The sequence below is a fragment of the Pelophylax lessonae genome (genome assembly GCF_965119305.1).
Source record: "Pelophylax lessonae genome assembly, chromosome: 7".
NCBI lineage: Eukaryota > Metazoa > Chordata > Amphibia > Anura > Ranidae > Pelophylax > Pelophylax lessonae.
In genome coordinates, this window is record NC_138774.1 from 78,734,441 (window position 1) to 78,755,559 (window position 21,119).

The window sequence follows — 21,119 nt, forward strand, 5'->3', positions numbered from 1 at the left end:
TAAACCCCACAAACCACCGCAATGTGGAGGTCAGGAAGGGGGCAGCACCGGTATTAGGTGCATAAAAATTTGCGAAAGTATATAGTTGACCATTGATTGTCCCTTATAAGAAACAAAAACCGTCCTTCCGGATCCTGAAGGCAATCCTTCAAGGCAAAGGAACAGTGTTTGTGTACCGCAATAGATACCCCCCTTGCTTTAGTGATTGGAGAGACACTATGAAACCATTGGGAAAACATTCTGGTGGATAACTGGGGGGTGGAGGAGGCAGTAAAGTGCGTCTCTTGAAGAAAGAGGATATCAAAATACGAATGCCGCAATTCCTGCCACATCCTCCCCCGTTTGTTAGGGGAACATAATCCTCGTACATTATACGAGGTTACTCTTAAAGAGGTAGCCATAGGAAAATTGACAGAGTCTTAAATAGTGGAAATACCTCATCCCTTTCTTGATAATGAATAGTCCTTGAGGTGCATTGCTCCATACCGAATATGACAACCCTTTCCGCTCTCTTGTGGGGTCCACAAAAAAAAAAAAAAAAGAAAGGGAGGAGAAAAAAGGCCAGACAAAAAAAAAAAAAGTGGAGGTAAAAACCACCTCCACTAAAGGAAAATAAGCCTAAGCTTTGTTTTCCTGTAGCCATAACAAAAAAGACTACTCAACTGGCCTTCTTTTCCCTCCTTCTTTCTTTTCTCCTTTCTTCCCCTAAAAGGGGAAAAAGATTACAAAGTATCATAACTATTAAATTTTAAAGGCATATCCTATGATGTTCAAAAAAGTGGGTTCCCAGCCCATTGAGGCTACGCCTCCACTACCGCGACCACAAAGCCGCGCTACTTCTAGCGCGACCCTGTAGTGCGACTTATTTGCTGCCGCTTCTGGGGACCCCAGTGCGACCCCCTTCTATGAGGGACAAGTCACACTAAAGTTGCCCCAAGAGCAGTGCAAAAACTCTTTTACAAGTCACTGCAACTCAAGTCGCAGCAGTTAGAATGGGCCTAATTGAAAATAATGGGTTTTGACCTGCTGTGCGACTCGACATGTGTCAAGTCGCACTGCAAGTCGCAATAGTGGAAACTGAGTCCAATAGATTCTAGATTTTTCCCCTTAAGGGAGATTTAACTTATATAACCACCCATAATCATTTAAACAAAACTAACTTCCTACAAGCATTTAATTAACCCCTGGTCTTAAATTATTTCTATGTCTTCCGGGTTTAGTAAAAAAGAAAAGGGAGGGGTTGATTAAATTATTAAAAAAAAAAAATGTGTCCTGCAAAAATCATAATGGAGATCCCAGCCCAGCAATAGGCACAGGGCACCCTCCAAGACACCCACAAAAATGGGGGTAAAAGGGGGGCAGGGCAGGGGAGGGGGAGAAAAAAAAAGAGAAAGAAGAAAAAGAAAAACCTCCTCTAATCCCTGCACCCCTCCCTCATCCCCCCACAGGAATAACTGTGTCTGCTTAAACAACCATGATCATAAGGACAAATAATTATAAGCATGTCATTCCTAAGTAATTTGAGAGTCCCCCTGATGTAGATTCTTTTTATGTTTTTTTGATTTAGCGGGGACCTGCCGCCACCCAGGTCTCTGAGGTATAGGAATGGTATTCTGTATTCGCCAATCAAAAAAATCAGTCAAGGGTATATCCAAAATCTTACAAAAATGTTTCAGATCATCCTTATTCCGCAAGACAGCAGTCTTGCCATTTCTAGTTGCTGACAAACGAAAAGGAAACCCCCATCTATATACCACTTTTACTGAGCGAAAAGTCTCCAATAGGGGGCGCAAAGAGCGTCGTTGCATAAGTGTTCTGCGGGAAAGATCTGGAAACAAAGTAAGCTGTACTCCATCAAAATCGATGGCCGATAAAAATCTTGTAGCTTTCATGATATCTTTTAAGGAGTACCTATGCAGCTTACATACCACATCCCTGGGCCTTTCTCCCTCTTGAGGTTGAGGATATAAAGCCAAAGGCTCTCTGTTTTGTGGCCTCAAGGTTGGTGGTATGACAGGCTACTGTAAATCAACCCCTAAGTCTTCGGTTTAATACTATTATATTATTGAACTTTGGGAATGTTAGGAATGTATTTTCCCATCTCTATTTCTATTGTAGTGTTAAAGTGGTTGTATACCTCAGACATGAAATATGAACAAAAAATATCCCCCTATAGTGTGCACTTAGTGTCATTTCTGTATGCTGCTTTGCTCCTCTGCTATCTGCAAGAGTCACTTCTGACAAGTTTTCCTGACACCAAGAGAAACATGGTGACAGGGGAGGGAGCTTCAGCTGATTGGCAGCCTCTGCTCTGTTCCTGTGTGCTATGTGAAGCGGGGCCCTTCCCTCCAATCAGCACTCAGACATCTCCTCATTGAGCTCTGTAGAATGTGACTTCAGCTCTCCGCCTCTTTTTTTTCCTGACCGCTCAGACAAGCTATATAAATTCTGGACTTTGAACTGCTGTGGCGAAAAGAAGACTGCAGATAAAAGGGTACATTTTATGTAGGAGGACTTGTTTCATCCCTGTGTATAACCCGAGCCTGGTCACGTCACTAGGTAAATGTAAGGGTTTACAACTGCTTTAACTGTGTCAAAACTATAACAGCTTCTGGGAAGGCTGTCCACAAGGTTTAGGAGTGTGTCTATGGAAATGTTTGACCATTCTTCCAGAAGTGCATTTGTGAGGTCAGATACTGATGTGGACATGAAGGCCTGGCTCGCAGTCTCTTCTCTATTTCATCCCAAAGTTGTTCTATTGGGTTGAGCCCAACCCCTGAAAACAGTTGCTTGCGGTGGAGGAACTTGACTGTCCTGCAAAGAGTCCTGACCTCCACCTAATAGAACACCTTTGTGATAAATTAGAGCAGAGACTGCGAGCCAGTCCAACATCAGTGCCTGACCTCACAAATGCGCTTCTGGAAGAATGGACAAATATTCCCATAGACTCACTTCTAAACCTTGTGGACGACCTTCCCAGAAGAGTTGGAGCTGTTATAGCTGCAAAGGGTGGGCCAACTCAATATTGAACCCTACAGACTAATGCCCCGTACACACGCGTCGATAGTTGGCTTTGAATTTTTCGGCCAACGTCCGATCGGCCGATTTTTGGCTTGTTAGTATGATGCTTTCGACAACCGACTCCGACTTTTCGGCCGAAAAAAATCTGGTGTGCAGGCTATAAAATTTTTGTTGGCCGTCAACACAACGGCCGATTTTCCGTCAGTCAGTACAGATTTCGGCAGACAAAAATCTGATGAGCAAGACTGGGCATGCTCAGAGATGAAAAGACACACGGAAATTAAACCAGCACATGACATCACTTCTAAAGTAGATTTTTGTTGGCCGAGAAAATTCATGTGCAGCCTAGAGCACATTTCAACCAACACAACAACACTGGACAAAAGTCGACCGATCGGTCGGCCGATAATCGTTGCGTGTGTACAAGGCATAAGACTGGGATGCTATTAAAGTTCATGTGTGTGTAAAGGCAGGGGTCCCAATACTTTTGACAATATAAAGTGTGTATGTATATATATATATATACATCTTGAAATTTTCCACATTTTGTCATGTTACAACCAAAAGTGTAAATGTATTTTATTGGGATTTTATGTGATACACCAACACAAAGTGGCACATAATTGTGACGTGGAAGGAAAATGAACAATGGTTTTCAAATTTTTTTACAAATAAATATCTGAAAAGTGTGGCATACATTTGTATTCAGCCCCCTTTACTCTGATAACCAATTGCCTTTAGAAGTCATCTAATTAGTAAATAGGGTCCACCTGTGTGTGATTTAACCTCCCTGGCGGTATGATTATGTCAGGAATTACATACCAAAAGCGGTACAATTCTTTTCATGGAAATTTGGCGTTATGTATTATAGGCCTACAATTCTTAGTAATTACTGACTTAAACCTGACCAAAACAAGAGTCTAGTAGACATCCCAGATGTGATCAATTTGAAACACAAACACGTGAATTATAATCGAATCAATAATATTATTTTATTATTTAATATATAATATATATAATAAAATTATATTATTGATTAGATTATAATTCATGCATTATATATTATATATAGATATATGTGTGTGTGCATATACATATATATATATATACATATATATATATGCATATATATATATATATACCGGTGTATATATATATATATATATATATATATATGCATGCATATATATATACATATATATATATATATATATATATATATATATATATATACATATATATATATATATATATATATATATATATATATATATATGCATATATATATATATATATATATATATGCATATATATATATGCATATATATATATAATATAAAATGTGTTTTGTGTTTTGTGCAACGTTTTTTTTTTTTTTTTTTTGAATTTCCCTCCCTAGTTCCGCTCCCATGCAGCATTGCTGCTGCAGGGAACGGAACTAGGAAGTGATCAGAGCGACGGAGGAGCGGCGGGACTCTCGGCTGGCGGTCACAGCAATGAGAGATCATCGCTGGATTGCCAGGATAAGGTAAGAGACACCGCTGCGCTCTCTGCAATCCACCCCGAGCGTGACTCGGGGTTACCGCTCCTGATATGAAAAACCAACCCCGAGTCACGCTCGGGATTACCGCTAAGGAGGTTAATTTAAGTATAAACACAGCTGTTCTACAAACCTTTATAAATACAGAGGTTTGTTAGAGAACCTTAGTAATCAAACAACATCATGAAGGTCCAGGAACACACCAGACAGGTCAGAGATAAAGTTGTAGAGAACTTTAAAGCAGAGTTAAGTGTGACGGTACTCACTGTAACTGGGTATGAAAGACAGACACTATATGTTTGGCCCTTGGAGTAGTTGAAGTTACTTTGGATTCAAGTCTAGGTCTCCCCAAGACAGTAAGACTCATAGCAGATGCTAATACCATCAGCTCAACCACCTGTCTTCCAGACATTGTTGAATATGCTTATTTACTCACCTGTTATCTACTGGGGGTTCTGTGTTTACATTTATAATAATGTGTATTGTATTTCAGGAGCTCGAGAATGGCAGTCTGCTAGTTAATTCTATGTTCATGACTGGGAGGAAGCGGTATACTGACGGAAGTCCACAAGCACAGTGTGGGTCGCGGTTCCGTTACATTAAGTTATAAAGAAAATAATCCATGCTTTGACATCTCACTGAGCATTGTTCAATCCATCATCCGAAAATGGAAAGAGTATGACACAACTGCAAACCTAGCAAGACATGACCGTCCACCTAAACTGACAGGCTGGGCAAGGAGAGCATTAATCAGAAAAGCAGCCAAGAGGCCCATGGTAACTCTGGAGGAGCTGCAGAGATCCACAGCTCAGGTGGGAGAATCTGTCCACAGGACAACTATTAGTTGTGCACTCCACGAATCCGGCCTTTATGGAAGAGTAGCAAGTAGAAAGCCATAAGAAGTCCCATTTGCATTTTGGGAGAAGCCATGTGGGGGACACAGCAAATATGTGGAAGAAGGAGGTGCTCTGATTAGACCAAAACTGAATTTTTTGGCTTAAAAGCAAAATGCTATGTGTGGCGGAAAAATAACACTGCACATGACGCTGAAAACACCATCCCCACCGTGAAATATTGTGGTGACAGCATCATGTTGTGGGGATGCTTTTCTTCAACAGGGACAGGGAAGCTGGTCAAAGTTGATGGGAAGATGGATGGAGCCAAATACAGGGCAATCTTAGAAGAAAACCTGTTAGAGTCTGCAAAAGACTTGAGACTGGGGCAGAGGTTCACCTTACAGCAGGACAACGACCGTAAACACACAGCCAGAGCTACAATGGAATGGTTTAGATCAAAGCATATTCATGTGTTAGAATGGCCCAGTCAAAGTCCAGACCTAAATCCAATTGAAAATTGATTCTACAAAGTCTTGATTCAGGGGGCTGAATGAATACAAATGTATGCCACACTTTTCAGATATTTGTTAAAACATTGTGATAACAATTTTGATAACAATTTATCATTTTCCTTCCATTTTACAATTACGTGCCATTTTGTGTCGGTCTATCACATAAAATCCCAAAAACACACATTTATGTTTTTGGTTGTAACATGACAAAAGGTGGAACATTTCCAGGGGTGTGAATACTTTTTCAAGGCACTGTATATAATTTCTTTTTTTTTTTATTTTGTCCAGACATAAACTTTAGGTTTTAGGTTAAAGCTGGCCATACATGGATCAAAATTCAGCTGGGAAAGACCGAATATCAATCCATGAACAGTATGGTGGTTGAACAGAAGTCGATCTTCAACCACCCTGTTGGAAATTTTCCAGTTGATCAGTGCAGCAGGCTATAGCCTGCAGCACTGATCTGTGTATTCTGACAGAAGGAAAGTCTCCCTGCTGTCAGAATACAATGACACAGCGGGAATATTCCCCCTATTCACCTCAAATGTGGGGGAATTGAGACCCACTGATTGGAAAAAAAAATGACTCGTTTATGGCCAGCTTTAGTGGGGAAGGTTTCCATTTTTGCTTTTGACTCTCCAGGGAGGAGTGGGGGGATTTTTCCTCCTTTTCCTGTGATGTCTGTACATGAAATATGGGATGTAGTTGCCACAGGGACAGGAAGCTACAGAGAGCAGTTAAAATGTTAGAATAACCAGGCCATCCTCACTTTACTAAAATTAGGTTTTGTTATTTTCTGTTTCAGGCTGGGTTCACACTTGTGCAAATTGAATGTGGGTTTACTTTACCCGCATCCAATTTGCATGACAGGAGACTGTGACTGGCTCTCAATGGAGCCAGTTCACACATCTCCAGGATGGCCGCAAACCGCACTGGAAAAGGGTCCTGTGCATCTTTGGCTCAGTTTCAGGTGCAAATTCAGGCAAACATTCAGACGTGATTCGTACCTGAAATGGAGAACAGGGATGCACTGGACCTCCTACTGCTAGCTGCTCTGCAGCCGGTGGAGCAGGTTTAAAAAATGCCCAAAAAAACACCTGCAACAACACACCTGGGCGTTTTTGTTGCAGGCGTTTTGTTTGGGCATTTTTTGGCCGTCTTTGGAGGCAGTTATAACATCTGAACTTCTGTATAGGAGTATATACACACACTCACATATATGTATATGTACACATACACACATATGAGTGTGAAAGTAGCAGAACCCTATGCCTGCGCTAATGAAATTATTTGCAGGCATAGGGCTCCGCTCCTATAACACCTATATGTGTGTATGTGTATATATACATATATGTGTGTGTGTATATATACCCCTATACAGAAGTTCAGATGTTATGCCTGCCTCCAAAGACGCCCAAAAAATGCCCAAAAAAAGCCTGCAACAAAAATGCCCAGGTGTGTTGTTGCAGGTGTTTTTTTGGGCATTTTTTAGGCGTCTTTGGAGGCAGGCATAACATCTGAACTTCTGTATAGGGGTATATATATACACACACACATATATGTATTTATACACATACACACATATAGGTGTGAAAGTAACGGAGCCCTATGCCTGCAAATAATTTCATTAGCGCAGGCATAGGGTTCTGCTACTTTCACACCTATATGTGTGTATGTGTATATATACATATATATGTGCGTGTGTATATATATATACCCCTACACAGAAGTTCAGATGTCATGCCTGCCTCCAAAGACGTCCACAAAAAAGCCCAATAAACGCCTGCAACAAAAATGGCCAGGTGTGAAAATAGCGGAGCCATATCCCTGCTCTACTGCAATTCTAAGACAAACAATCCTGACATGCTACAGAGCTGAAACTTCACAGGTACACTTTTTAGACCCCCCAGACACTAAATCCAAAGAAATCTTTTTTTTTTTTCAATAATTTTTTCAATAATTGGCTCTCTATCAAAAAACGACAATTTTCAAGAACTTTTTTTTGTGTGATTAATAGTCCCTGGGGCATGACCCAGAACCCTAGGCACTTTTTAGGGGCATTTATTGGGTTTTAGGGATTCAAAATTGTGTTTTTTAATTACCGAAGTTCGGGTCCCATTGATTTCAATGGGGTTCTGGAATCCGGACCCGAACTTTCGGGAAGTTCGGGTGTTCTGGTCGAACCGAACTTTTCAAAAGTTCGATCATCCCTAATCCTGAGGTCTGTAGACCTCAAAATGCACCAAAGTCGGACCAAAAAAGTACAGTGACTAGTAATTGTGACTTGAAGTTGCACAGATATGAACGGTATTTATTGGAAATTATGGAGTACGACTTGTCATGCAACTTTGCAGTCCCAAGTCGCAGGACAAGTCACACAAGTGTGAAAGGGGCCTTGATGTTGCAAAACATTTATTTGTAAAACATTTACATTTTTTTAAAATATTTTTTATTGTGCCCCTTTGAAGAAGCATGGGGATGGCTTCCCTGCTGAAAGTGAAAAAGTACTAGTTCTTGGTTTGTCTGAAAGTGGTGCTCACCATTTTACCTGCAATGAGGAAGTGTTAATATTACTGATATACATGCAGCCATGTGGGGGCACAGATGTAGACTTCACAGTATAAATGCACTCCTGGCTCCTAGTTAAGGCCTGGTTCACACTAGACGTGTGAATTTGCAGTGAATTTGCTGCTGATTCCTCACCGCATCAAAATCGCAACTCGTTCATGCGAACCGATTGGGGAGTGTATGTTAAGTTAATGAAACCTCGAAATCAGTTTGCAAACACAGTGTGATTTGCAGAATTGACTTGCATGGGTGTGAACACCTATGTGATCCGATTCTGGCGTGGACAAAGAAAGGGTCCTGCACGAGTTTGGTGCAAATGCGGTGCGATTTGAACCATACAAATTCATGGCTCAAATCGCACCCCAGAGACACTGAATGTAATTCGCACAGGAATGCGCTGCGATTCTGGTGCAAATTTCATGCGGTGTCCTGCATCATGTCAGTGAGAACTGGGATTAATTCATTTGTTTAGTGGATGTGACTGCCTCTTTATAGATGTGCTAGGAGTTCTCTTTCCCCCTAAGGCCCCTTTCACACATGCGGACCGTTCAGATCCGCCTGTCAGTTTTTTTTTTGGCAAATCTGAACGGTCACCCCATGCATCTCTATGGGGCATTGGATGTCAGTGGAGACATGTCCGCTGACATCCGATCTGTCCAATCCGGACGGATGGAAACCCTATTTTCCATCCGTCCAGCGGATCGGATGAGAATGGACAGACGGTCCGTTCCCATCCGATTCCCCCATAGAGATGCATGGGGACCCGACAGCTGTGTCTCCGCACACAGCACAGAGAACAGCTGTCATCCTCCTGCTCAAATCGATCTCCCGCTGAGAAAAACAGAGTCCGTTTGACGGACTCCAAGTGTGAAAGGGCCCTTATTCTTCATACAATATGCCCAGGTTAAAGTTGCTCATGAATGGAGGAGACATGTTTGTTTCATATAAAGTAGTAACTGAATTTTATTAGTGAGGATCAGATTAGGTGATCAGGATTAACTGTTGGTAACTTGAATTTTACAAGGTGGCTGGTTGAAGACTTATTTAGAACAATACATAAAAAAGTTTTACATCTCCTTCCACTTCCAGGGTGTCCACTTGGGCTAAATTATACATGCGGTGATCAAAGTCAAAAAGGTGACTTCCATTCAAAAAGACCTTAAATGCCTTCTGTGCAGAGCGAATAGAAAGCTGCAAGGAAAAAAAAAAGAAAATGTATGAGCTCACAGTATCCAATAATGACCATAGACAACACTGTGTGTAAAGTTCCTAATCCAGTAACATAAATGATGCATTATGAACAGCCTATAGCCAACCAGCTGTTAGTGAATTACAACTCTCACCATGGCTAATTAGCAGTTGGCAGTTGGCAGGTTGTCCATCCTTGATTCAGGGATCACAACAAAGAACAGACCATTTGCAACCAAAAATGTAATATAATGCAGCTTACTAATCATTAGATGTGATGGCTGCATTCGTTTTCTTTTTTTTAAGGCCTTTTTCCCCCCTCTGTTTTCACCTGGTGATCTGGCCAGTAACACACCTCCTGTATAGAGTGCCCCACTCTGGATAAAGGAGAACAGGGGGGCCTTTCACATAGTTGCCAACATTTGAAAAAAATTTCCAGGGACACTTTGCAGCACAGCTATCAATTACTTACCACACCCACTTCCCCGAAGCTCCGCCCACTCCGCATAATTAATCTCCGCCTACTTATCAGATTATAGGGTCTACTTCATAAAGAGAGAATTACAGGAAATTGAAAAGGGAATTGAAAACTTAAGGCCAAAGTAGCAGAGTTGGAATAATTCTCCCATTCAGCTGCACTACTTCTGCCTAAAATTTAAAATTCTCATCACAATTCCCTGCAATTCTAAAGTGTGAAATGTGCTCAGGTGTGACCATAGAAAAAATGTAATATGGAAATATAAATAAAGTGCAAGGTGTAAATAAGTACGATTATACTATCTGGTATAATTAGGTTTTATTGTACTTGTACATTTTTTGTATGGTCACACCTGAGCACATTTCACACTTTATTCACCTGTCTTTGAATTCAGCCCTCTGTAGGGTGATAATTTTCATTTACATAAAACAATGTAGCATCCTTTCCTTCCTAACACATTACCCAGTCCATACCAGTATAGATCCTAACACATTACCCAGTCCATACCAGTATAGATTCTAACACATTACCCAGTCCATACCAGTACAGATCCTAACACATTCCCCAGTCCATACCAGTATAGATCCTAACACATTACCCAGTCCATACCATCCTAACACATTACAGAGTCCATACCAGTATAGTCCATACCAGTATAGATCCTAACACATTACCCAGTCCATATTATCCTAACACATACCAAGTCTATACCAGTATAGATATCCAGCATGAGATTTTTCCCATTGAGGATTGAGGTCTGTTTTCATTTTTTTGAGCAATATATATATATATATATATATATATATATATATTTATGCACACACATACAAGGATATGTACACACATTTATCTAGAGCTAGAGAACTATATATATGTATCAATTAACAGGTGTAAAAATTATATCTATAAAAAAACATTATTGATAGTAGTAATTAATGGAGTGGGAGGCCTCCAGCTTGTCGGAAGGTGCTCTGCCTCCCCCTGCTGGCGGATTTTGGAAAGTGCACCATGCTGACACCCTGCCTTCGGTGACACGATAAATTTGCGACAGGCGGGAAGAGTGAGCGGGCACAGAGAGAGAGACAACCTGCTGCCAGAACTACAACTCCTAGCTGGGGTGAGAGCGACACTGTGTAGCACAAAATTAAATGTGATTTACATTGTCCCTGATTAACAGGGACACTGTAAAATGCCCGGGACAGGCTCCTATTTGCCGGGATTGTCCCGGAAAAAACCGGGACAGTTGGCAGGTATGCTTTCAACAGCACCATTGTTAATGGGGGTGTTAGATGTACTAGCAGATTTAGATACAATAAGTCCCGGTTCACATTTCTGAGATGCGGGAACCCTGCGAATATACAGCGTGATCCCGCATCGCATCCGCACCCCTGGCAGTTCACACTGCCATATGCGATATGCAGGGGGTGTCAATTAAAAGTTAACGACACCCCCAGTTGAAATCGCATATCGCAGTGCGATCTGCAAGTTCGCACAGAATCGGATCGCACTAGTGTGAACCACCATGCGATCCGATTCTGCTGTGGATTAAAAAAAGGATCATGTGCGTGTTTAGTGCGATTGCGATGCAAATTCAGCCATACAAACTGTATGGCTGAAATTTGCACCGCACAGAGATTGCATGTAATTTAGGAGCAGTGCGCTCCGAATTACATGCGATCTCTGTGATCGCACATATGTGAACCGGAGCTTACACATTGAAGCTGAACTCCAGTTAAGGCTCCATGCACACAGGGCGTCATAAAAACGAGCTCCAAAGCTGTTTCTTGACGCCAGGAAAAAGCAGCTGATAAACTTGCTTTCAGTAGCTTTTTCCATTGGCGTTATTGCACGTTTGACCACGTCGCTTTTAGCAGAGTTTTTTTTCTGCCTCCATTCAAAATCAATGGTTCCCTATGGGAGCCTATTGATTTGAATGGAAGGCGCACCGCAAGTCGGATCAGGATGATCCGACTTGCGGTGCGACTTGCACTGTGAGAATCTTGAGGTGGAACTCCACGCCAAAATGGGGAAAAAAATGGCGTGGGGTCCCCCCCCAGGTTCCAAACCAGGCCCTTGGGGTCTGGTATGGAATTTGAGGGTAGCCCCACGTCAAAAAAACGGCGTGGGGTCCCCCCCAAAATCCATACCAGACCCTTATCCGAGCATGCAGGGGGGGTGGGGCCGCTCGCTCGTCCCCTCCCCTTTCCTGGCCTGCCGGGCTGCATGCTCGGATAAGGGTCTGGTATGGATTTTGGGGGGGACCCCACGCCGTTTTTTCGGCATGGGGCTACCCTCAAATTCCATACCAGACCCCAAGGGCCTGGTTTGGAACCTGGGGGGAAACCCCACGCCGTTTTTTCCCCATTTTGGCGTGGAGTTCCCCCTCAAGATTCTCACAGCACAAGTCGCACCGCAAGTCGGATCATCCTGATCCGACTTGCGATGCGCCTTCCATTCAAATCAATAGGCTCCCATAGGGAACCATTGATTTTGAATGGAGGCAGAAAAAACTATGCTAAAAGCTACGTGGCCAAACGGGCAATAACGCTAGTAGAAAAAGCTACTGAAAGCACGTTTTTACAGCTGCTTTTTCCTGGCGTCAAGGAACAGCTTTGGAGCTCGTTTTTATGACGCCCTGTGTGCATGGAGCCTAAGTGTCGGTTCACACTAGGGCGTTGCCTCACAGGTCACCGCAGGTCGCCTCCCATAGGGAAGCTGCGGACCTTTCTAATAGGAGCGACACAAGTCGCTCCGACCTAGAAAAAGGGTCCGGAGCTTCTTTGGGGCGACCCGGAGGTGACCGCCATAGACTTCAATGTTATGAAGTCCGTGGCGGCCGCTCCAAGGTAGCGGCGCGCTGCTCGCACCGCGACCTCCGAGGTCGCGGTGCGAAGTAGCGTCGCCCCTATGTGAACGGGGGCTAAGACTTTGTAAGTAGTTACAGCAAACTGTTTTGTTTTCCTTTTGGGATAAAGGTTTTACATAACTAAATAAAAACTGACCCTTGTAAGCACCCCTGTCAGCATTAAATTGTTTGTCTCAGCCCTATGAGACAAAACCGCATCTGCAGCACAGCTTGTTCTCGTTTAAAACAACAGACTTGCTGACCAGATCACTAGGTGAAAAAGTAAAGGAAAAAAAAAGTCTAAAAAAAATAAAACTAATGCAGCCATCACAAGAGGCACTTTCAAAACTCCCAGTAAACCGCCTATGCATTAATAGAGCGTTTTTACTGTGCTTTTGCAGTGCTTGCGGTGCGGTTTTTAAAGGACATGTGACTCAAAAATTGCACTAAAACACTTAGCAGGGGCATTTTTGAAAGGTTTTTGGTGTGGTTCCCATTCATTTTAATAGGAAGGAGCATTTTGGGTGCGGTTTTTGTAGCTCCTCAAACATGCTCCAAAGATGCTGTAAGCAGGATTTTTTTCACCACAACAGAAGCGCACTGCCCCAGTGTAAACACATTCATAGACTTTAAAGGGAAGCATTTTTCCTGAGCTTTTAAGGCACTGCGCGTTCCTGTGCGATTCACATGGGGTTCTGTGTGATGATATTTCACCCCATCCATTTAGAATGGGCTAAAAAACTCACCGCACTGCAACAAAAGTAGTGCATGCACTACCTTTTGAAATGCACTGCAACCGGATCGCACGGTACAAAAGTACCGTACGATCTGGTGTGGGCAAACGCACTGTGTTTGTGACCTGCTTTAGGGGTGTTTATTAACTTATTATTGACACTCGCTGCAGATCGCAAATGGAGTGCCTTTTGCATGCAGTGTGAATGGCACAGGAACACACCTGTGTGGGCATCATGTGCACTGGCCCTAAGGCTACGTTCACATGTCAGCGTTGTGATCGCGGGCAGAATCACCGCGATTCTGCCCGCAATCCGGAAATCTTTGCAAAACGTGGGACGCCTGTGCGTTGCCCGTGATTTGCAATAGCATCCCAAATGTTGTGCGATGTTGCAGCGATTTGCGCCTGCCGAATCGCGGTAACATCGCGCAAAAAAAATTGCGGGACGCATGACGCCCCAAAGAAGCTCTTGTACCTTTTTTGGGCGTCATGCGCGATTCGGCAGGCGCAAATTGCAGGAATCGCGGTGATTCTGCCCATGATCACTACGCTGACATGTGAATGAAGCCTAAATCATCTGAAAATGTTGAGATCTTTTCAAAAACAGAATCCAGCTCACCATTGGTTCACTCTATAGACTACTCAAAGCTGTATGGTCTTATCATTCCCTAGATTTGGACATTGCTTCACCACCCAGAGAAGATCATCCATATTAGAACACTTTCACACTGATCAGTTTTTCTTCCGTTTGCATGACCATTAAGTCCCGGTTCACACTATTGCGATGCAGGAACACTGCAAATCTACTGCGTGCTCCTGCATCGCATTCGCAGCACAGGCATTTCACACTGCCCATATGTGATACGCTGGGGGTCTCAATTCAAAGTTAAAGACACCCCCAGATCAGATCGCATATCGCAGTGCGATCTGACAGTTCGCACATGAATCGGATCACACTAGTGTGAACCACCATGCGATCCGATTCTGCTGCGGACCAAAAGAAGGGTCCTGTGCGAGTTCACTGCGATTGCGGTGCAAATTCAGCCATACAAACTGTATGGCTGGATTCGCACTGCACAGACATCACATGTAATTTTAGGAGCAGTGCGCTCCGAATCACATGCGATGTCTGTCATCACAATAGTGTGAACCGGCACTAAATCCTATGGAACTCTTCAGACCAGACAGATGCAGGTCAGTTGCATTTTTAACCACTTGCCGACTGCCGTACGACTATTTACGTCGGCAGTCAGCCCCTCACAGGCAAAGTGACATAGATCTACGTCGCTAGCCTGTGAGAGTCTAGGGAGCGAGCACGCGCTCCCGCGCCCGCGTGGTCACGGACCCCCCCGGGCGTGTGACCGGCGGACCCGATGTCCGCCGGTCACTCGGCGATCGTCGCTGCAGAGGGAGAAAGTCAGGCGGCTAGTGTAAACAAGCCGCCTGTCATTCTCCCCTGTGTAGAAACAGTGATCATACGGTTCTACTATGTAGGACCGTTGATCATTGTTCCTACTGCCCAAGCCACAGCCAATCACAGTTAGAATCACGCCCCTAGGGACACACACAGCCCCTCCCTCTCAAAAAAGTTAACCCCTTCACTGCCAGTGTAATTTTACAGTAACAGTGCATATGTATAGCACTAATTACTGTAGAAATGTCACTGGTAACCCCAAAAGTGTCAAAAATGTTAGTCAAGGGTCCGATCTGTCCGTCCCAATGTCGCAGTCACGCAAAAAAAATCGCAGATCGCCGCCATTACGCGTTAAAAAAAAACAACAAAAATGACAAAAATCTTTCCCTTTGTTAGTAAACGCGATAACTTTTGTGCAAACCAATCAAAATACGCTTTTTGCGATTTTTTTTACCAAACATATGTAGCATAAAACAAATTGGCCGAAAATGTTAAAAAATTTTGATTTTTACATTTTTTTGGGGAATTTCATATAAAAAATGTGAAAAATATTGCTATTTTTGCAAAATTGATGCTCTTTTTTTGTTTATAGCGCATGATCAAAAAATCGCACAGGTGATCAAATACCACCAAAAGAAAGCTCTGTTTGTGGGAAAAAAGGACGTCAAATTCGTTTAGGTACAGCGTCGCACAGCCGCGCAATTGTCCGTTAAAGTCACGCAGTGCCGAATCGCAAAATAGGGCCTGGTCAGGAAGGGGGTAAAATCTTCCGGGGCTTAAGTGGTTAAAAGTCACGCAAAATCATTTTTTTTTAAAGAACTGCAAATTATCATTTTCAATTCTTTTTTTTTCAGCCAAATGTTGTGGCACCCGATAACTTTAAATGCGTTCCCACCTAAAATATAATTTAAAAAACACACAAAAAAAGTAAAACATGCTGAATTTTGGTGCAGTAACAAAAATGCACAAAAAATGCACCTCCCTTTTGAAATGAATGGAAAATTCATAAGAAACGTAGGAAAAATGTACTCGGGGTTAGGTTTTTGGTGTGCGCTTTTGGAGTCACATGTCCTCTGGCGCAAAATGCACTGAAAACGTGGCGAAAACAATAAAAACACTGCAAAAACGCATTTGCGATGTTATTTCGTTTTTGCAGCGGAGTAGTGTGAAAGTAGCCTTATAATGCCCAGTAACTTACCTCAAAGTAGTCACCCTGCTTGACTGGGTTCTTGGTAACCTGTGTTTCTTCCTGCCCCCAGGTGCCATTGAGGAAGCTGTTCCTTACTAGAGTGCCTTTGTTCAGTCGTGGGTTAAAATGAAATGCAACATCATTGGTCATTCCACTTTTGAGGTTTACAACAAAGCTGTTGAAAGAACAGAGAAAATAACTTTATTTTTTTAATAAAAAAAGCTTTCCGTTTTCAGTAAATATGAAAAAAAAAAAAAAAAAAGACCTTGTGTGTATTAGAAATGATCAGCAGTAAGCCCTCCCAACACCTCTAAAGACTTCAGATTAGCTAATTAGAACCTATTTGAGCACCAACTAACTACTAGTTGACTGGATTTTATATATTTTGAATACTATTTATATAAAACATTTATTTTATGAATCAACATTTAAGACAGAGTGCGCCAATGTAAAAGGGTTCCCAGAGCACTGTGCGAATTTTAAAGAGAGACTATGGTAGAAACAGTTTGCCTCTCTGTCTCCTGTTAAAATCTTCCCATTTCAGGGGATCCTACTGAAAACAGCAAGTGGGGGGGAGTCACATTTTGTTGTGTAAATTTCAGCTTGTGCTACTGAGCTCTGTATATAGTAGGATTCCTTCATCAAAACTGATAAGGACAGACAGCTAAACCAGTAAAAAGTAGATAAGTGTGCCACAGATTTGCACTGTATGAAAATACAAAATATTCATATGCAATAATGAAAATTGTATTATCTGTATTTTTTTAAATAAGTGGTGCTATGTGATTTGACAGAAGTTGCAAGCAGCAGCCTTTTAACCACTTTACCACTAGAGCATTTTGCTGTCTTACGTCTGGGCCACTTTTTGCGATTCGGCGCTGTGCGAATTTAACTGACAATTGCGCGGTCGTGCGACGCCATACCCAAACAAAATTTACATCCTTTTTTTCCCACAAAAAGAGCTTTCTTTTGGTGGTATTTGATCACCTGTGCGATTCTTACTTTTTGCGCTATAAACAAAAAAAGAGCGTAAATTTTGAAAAAACAACAATATTTTTCACATTTTTTTATACGAAATTCCCCCCAAAAAAATGTAAAAATCAAAATTTTTTTAAATTTTTGGCCAATTTGTTTTCTGCTACCTATGTTTGGTAAAAAAATTCACAATAAGCGTATTTTGATTGGTTTGCGCAAAAGTTATTGCATTTACTAACTAAGGGAAAGATTTCTGTCATTTTTTTTTTTAACGCGTAATGGCGGCGATCTGCGATTTTTTTTGCGGGACTGCGACATTGCGGCGGACAGATCGGACCCTTGACTGACATTTTTGACACTTTTGGGGGTACCAGTGACATTACTGCAGTAATCAGTGCTATAAATATGCACTGTTACTGTAAAAATGACACTGGCAGGGAAGGGGTTAATTTTATTGGAGAGGGAGGGGTTAATGTATGCCTGGTGCTTACTGACGTGTGGGGGGGGGGAGGTGACTGAGTGACACAAGGACAGATCCAGGGTTCAGCTATGCTGAACCCTGCAATCTGACCCTGCCTGTCACTTCAGAGATCCGCCCGCTTGTGTTTACACAAGCAGGCGGATCTCCACACTAGATCCCCGACGATCGGGGAAGAGCGGCGGCGATCGCCGCTGCTCCTCCCCTGGCCCGACTCCCGCTGTGACTGAATACAGCGGGAGCGAGCCTCCAGCAGCGCGCGATTACGAGCCACTTTGCCGCAGTAGTACTACGGTACTCAGTGGTAAAGTGGTTAAATACCCTACCATATCATGAAAAATTCCAAACAAATCCTAGTTCCTCCCTAGCGATATCACACCTCCAGCACACATATAAACAAGTGGTCTAGGCATGGCATGCTGGCTCTGTAGAAGGGGCTAAGCTTTGAAAAGCGTTAGGCCCCTTTCACATGGCTCGGTTCCATCGAAGGAGCCGTTCTGCTCCGATTGATCCGCCGATCCCCGCTGAACAGGCGGATAACAGCTCTGTCTCTGCTCTGTGTGCGTAGACAGAGGTGTCAGGTCCCCGCTGTCCTCTATGGGGGAATCAGATGAGAACGGACCACCTGTCCGTTCTCATCCGATCCGATCCGCCAGACGGATGGAAAATAGGGTTTCCATCCGTCCGGATTTGACGGACCAGATCAGATCGGATGTCAGTGGACATGTCTCCGCTGACATCCGATGCCCCATAGAGATGCATGGGACATCCGTTCAGATCTGCCTGAAAAACTGACAGGCGGATCTGAATGGTCCGCATGTGTGAAAGGGGCCTTAGCCATCATCTATTGAGGACAGTGGTCCCAGACACAGATTGTTCCAGATGTTTGGATTGGATATGCTGTTTTATAACATTTGTTTGTGAGTATACACACTTTTAATCAATAAAGCCGATTATTGAGGATAATTCGCTAGGCCGGTGTGCCCTTTGTTTGTTTTTTGATTATAATGCATTCAGACAACCCCAGTTCTATAGGGCAGCAAGGCCGGAGCCATTTGGGATGCCAAGTGTGAGTTCCGTTGAATGACTTGGACAGGTGTCCCTGTTTCTTAGCGCAGGAGAAAGGTGCTACAGCATCGTAATTTTGTTTTGGCCCTCCAGCACACAGACTGGACCTTCTCCAGTAAGAACCCACCTCCAGCACACATTGGTCTTTCTCTAATGAGATCTGACCTCCGCCCACTGTCACTTACTTGTATGGCTATGCCCATTTTTTTGTGATTTTGTTGCTAATTATGGAAAAATTAGTAACACTCTTCTCCTGCACATTTTTCCTACTGCCCTACAATCCGCAATCCTCTTTGGTACATACTGCCCACTGTCATACCCTCTGTACTAGTTTTTTACATAGCATTCTGCTATCATACTGTCTGCAGTCCTACACATATTGCCCACTCTCATATCCTCCATACTCCTCTTCTGCACATACTGCCCACTGTCATTTCCCTTGTATCCTCTCCTGATATTGCCATATCCTCCATACTACCCATCTGCACATACTGCCCAGTGCCCACTGTCATACCTTCCACTCTCCTTTCCTGCCCGCTAAGATTGTAAGGTCTACAGGGCCCTCTGATTCCTCCGGTATTGAATTGTATTGTAACTATGCTGTCTGCCATCATGTTGTAAGGCGCTACACAAACTGTTGGCGCTATATAAATCCTGAATAATAATAATAATAAGACCTTTCTTTAGTATTGTGCGTTATATCCTAAACCTTTACCTGTTCTGAAAAGGACATGCTTTTGCTAGTTAAAATTAAATGGACTATTTAAAGCAAACCACTGCCCAGATTTTGCTCACTGAAGTGTTTATTTAAAGTTATGTCCAGAAAATGCACATTATTTACACAAGCCTTCATCCACCTTTGTAGCTACATGCATTGTGAAGAAATTCTCCTTTGAATTTCAAAACAGGGGCACTAAAATCTGAGCTAATTTTTTATAGAGAGCAGAAACATGCCATTCTACCAGACTTGTTATGTACAACAAGTTTTACCTCAAGTGATATTAAAAGAGAAGTTGAGGATTCTCTTTTAAGAATCAAACTTACCTACAGTAGGCGAATGCAGCATCCCCTGCCAGCTCTCCACAAGTGAGAACCGAGCGATCAAAGACGCTGATTGCTTGGTTCTCAGAGCTTTGTGAGCAGAGAGCTGGTGACTGTCAGTCACTGGCTGACCCCCCCCCCCCCCCGCTCCCACTTACTGGAGCCAATGCCAATGGCTCCTGCTGCTGTCTCAGCCAATGAGGGGGCAGAGTCCCTGGAGAGTCGAGGCACTTGTGCACATTGCTGGATTAAGAGGGGGTTCAGGTAAGCATTAGAGGGGGCTGGGGGGACTGCTGCACACAGGAGGTTTGTTTTACCTTCATGAGCCACAATTTGCCAGTGTGGCTTTTCTTTGCTCATAGAAGTTTTAGTCCAATCCTTACAGCACACTAGTTGGAATTTTTCAATAAATTTCTGTATGAAGGTTGGCTAAGTTAAATCCAACTTTTTGCTTCCTTCTTGATTTACAGTGGGTACGGAAAGTATTCAGACCCCCTTAAATTTTTCACTCTTTGTTATATTGCAGCCATTTGCTAAAATCATTTAAGTTCATTCTTCTTCCTCATGAATGTACACATAGCACCCCATACTGACAGAAAAACACAGAATTGTTGACATTGTTGCAGATTTATTAAAAAAGAAAAACTGAAATATCACATGGTCCTAAGTATTCAGACCCTTTGCTGTGACACTCATATATTTAACTCAGGTGCTTTCCATTTCTTCTTATCATCCTTGAGATGGTTCTACACCTTCATTTGAGTCCAGCTGTGTTTGATTATACTGATTGGACTTGATTAGGAAAGCCACACACCTGTCTATATAAGACCTTCCAGATCACAATGCATGTCAGAGCAAATGAGAATCATGAGGTCAAAGGAACTGCCTGAAGAGCTCAGAGACAGAATTGTGGCAAGGCACAGATCTGGCCAAGGTTACAAAAAGATTTCTGCTGCACTTAAGGTTCCTAAGAGCACAGTGGCCTCCATAATCCTCAAATGGAAGACATTTGGGACGACCAGAACCCTTCCTAGAGCTGGACGTCCAGCCAAACTGAGCTATCGGGGGAGAAGAGCCTTGGTGAGAGAGGTAAAGAAGAACCCAAAGATCACTGTGGCTGAGCTCCAGAGATGCAGTCAGGAGATGGGAGAAAGTTGTAGAAAGTCAACCATCACTGCAGCCCTCCACCAGTCGGGGCTTTATGGCAGAGTGGCCCGACGGAAGCCTCTCCTC

At 43.0% G+C, this 21,119-nt stretch overlaps 1 protein-coding gene across 1 annotated transcript in view; it reads right to left on the reverse strand.

Moving 5' to 3' along the window:
- Positions 1 to 9,411: 9,411 nt before the first annotated feature.
- The window catches only part of LOC309560167 (galectin-4-like), a 63,561-nt gene continuing 51,853 nt past the window's right edge, over positions 9,412 to 21,119 (reverse strand). Inside the window, exons 8-9 of the mRNA XM_082263731.1 lie at positions 16,334 to 16,499; positions 9,412 to 9,668 (exon numbers count right to left, since the gene is read on the reverse strand). Of these exons, the coding sequence (XP_082119857.1) occupies positions 9,522 to 9,668; positions 16,334 to 16,499 (313 nt within the window). The 3' untranslated portion in view covers positions 9,412 to 9,521. The remainder of the gene's footprint in view (positions 9,669 to 16,333; positions 16,500 to 21,119) is intronic.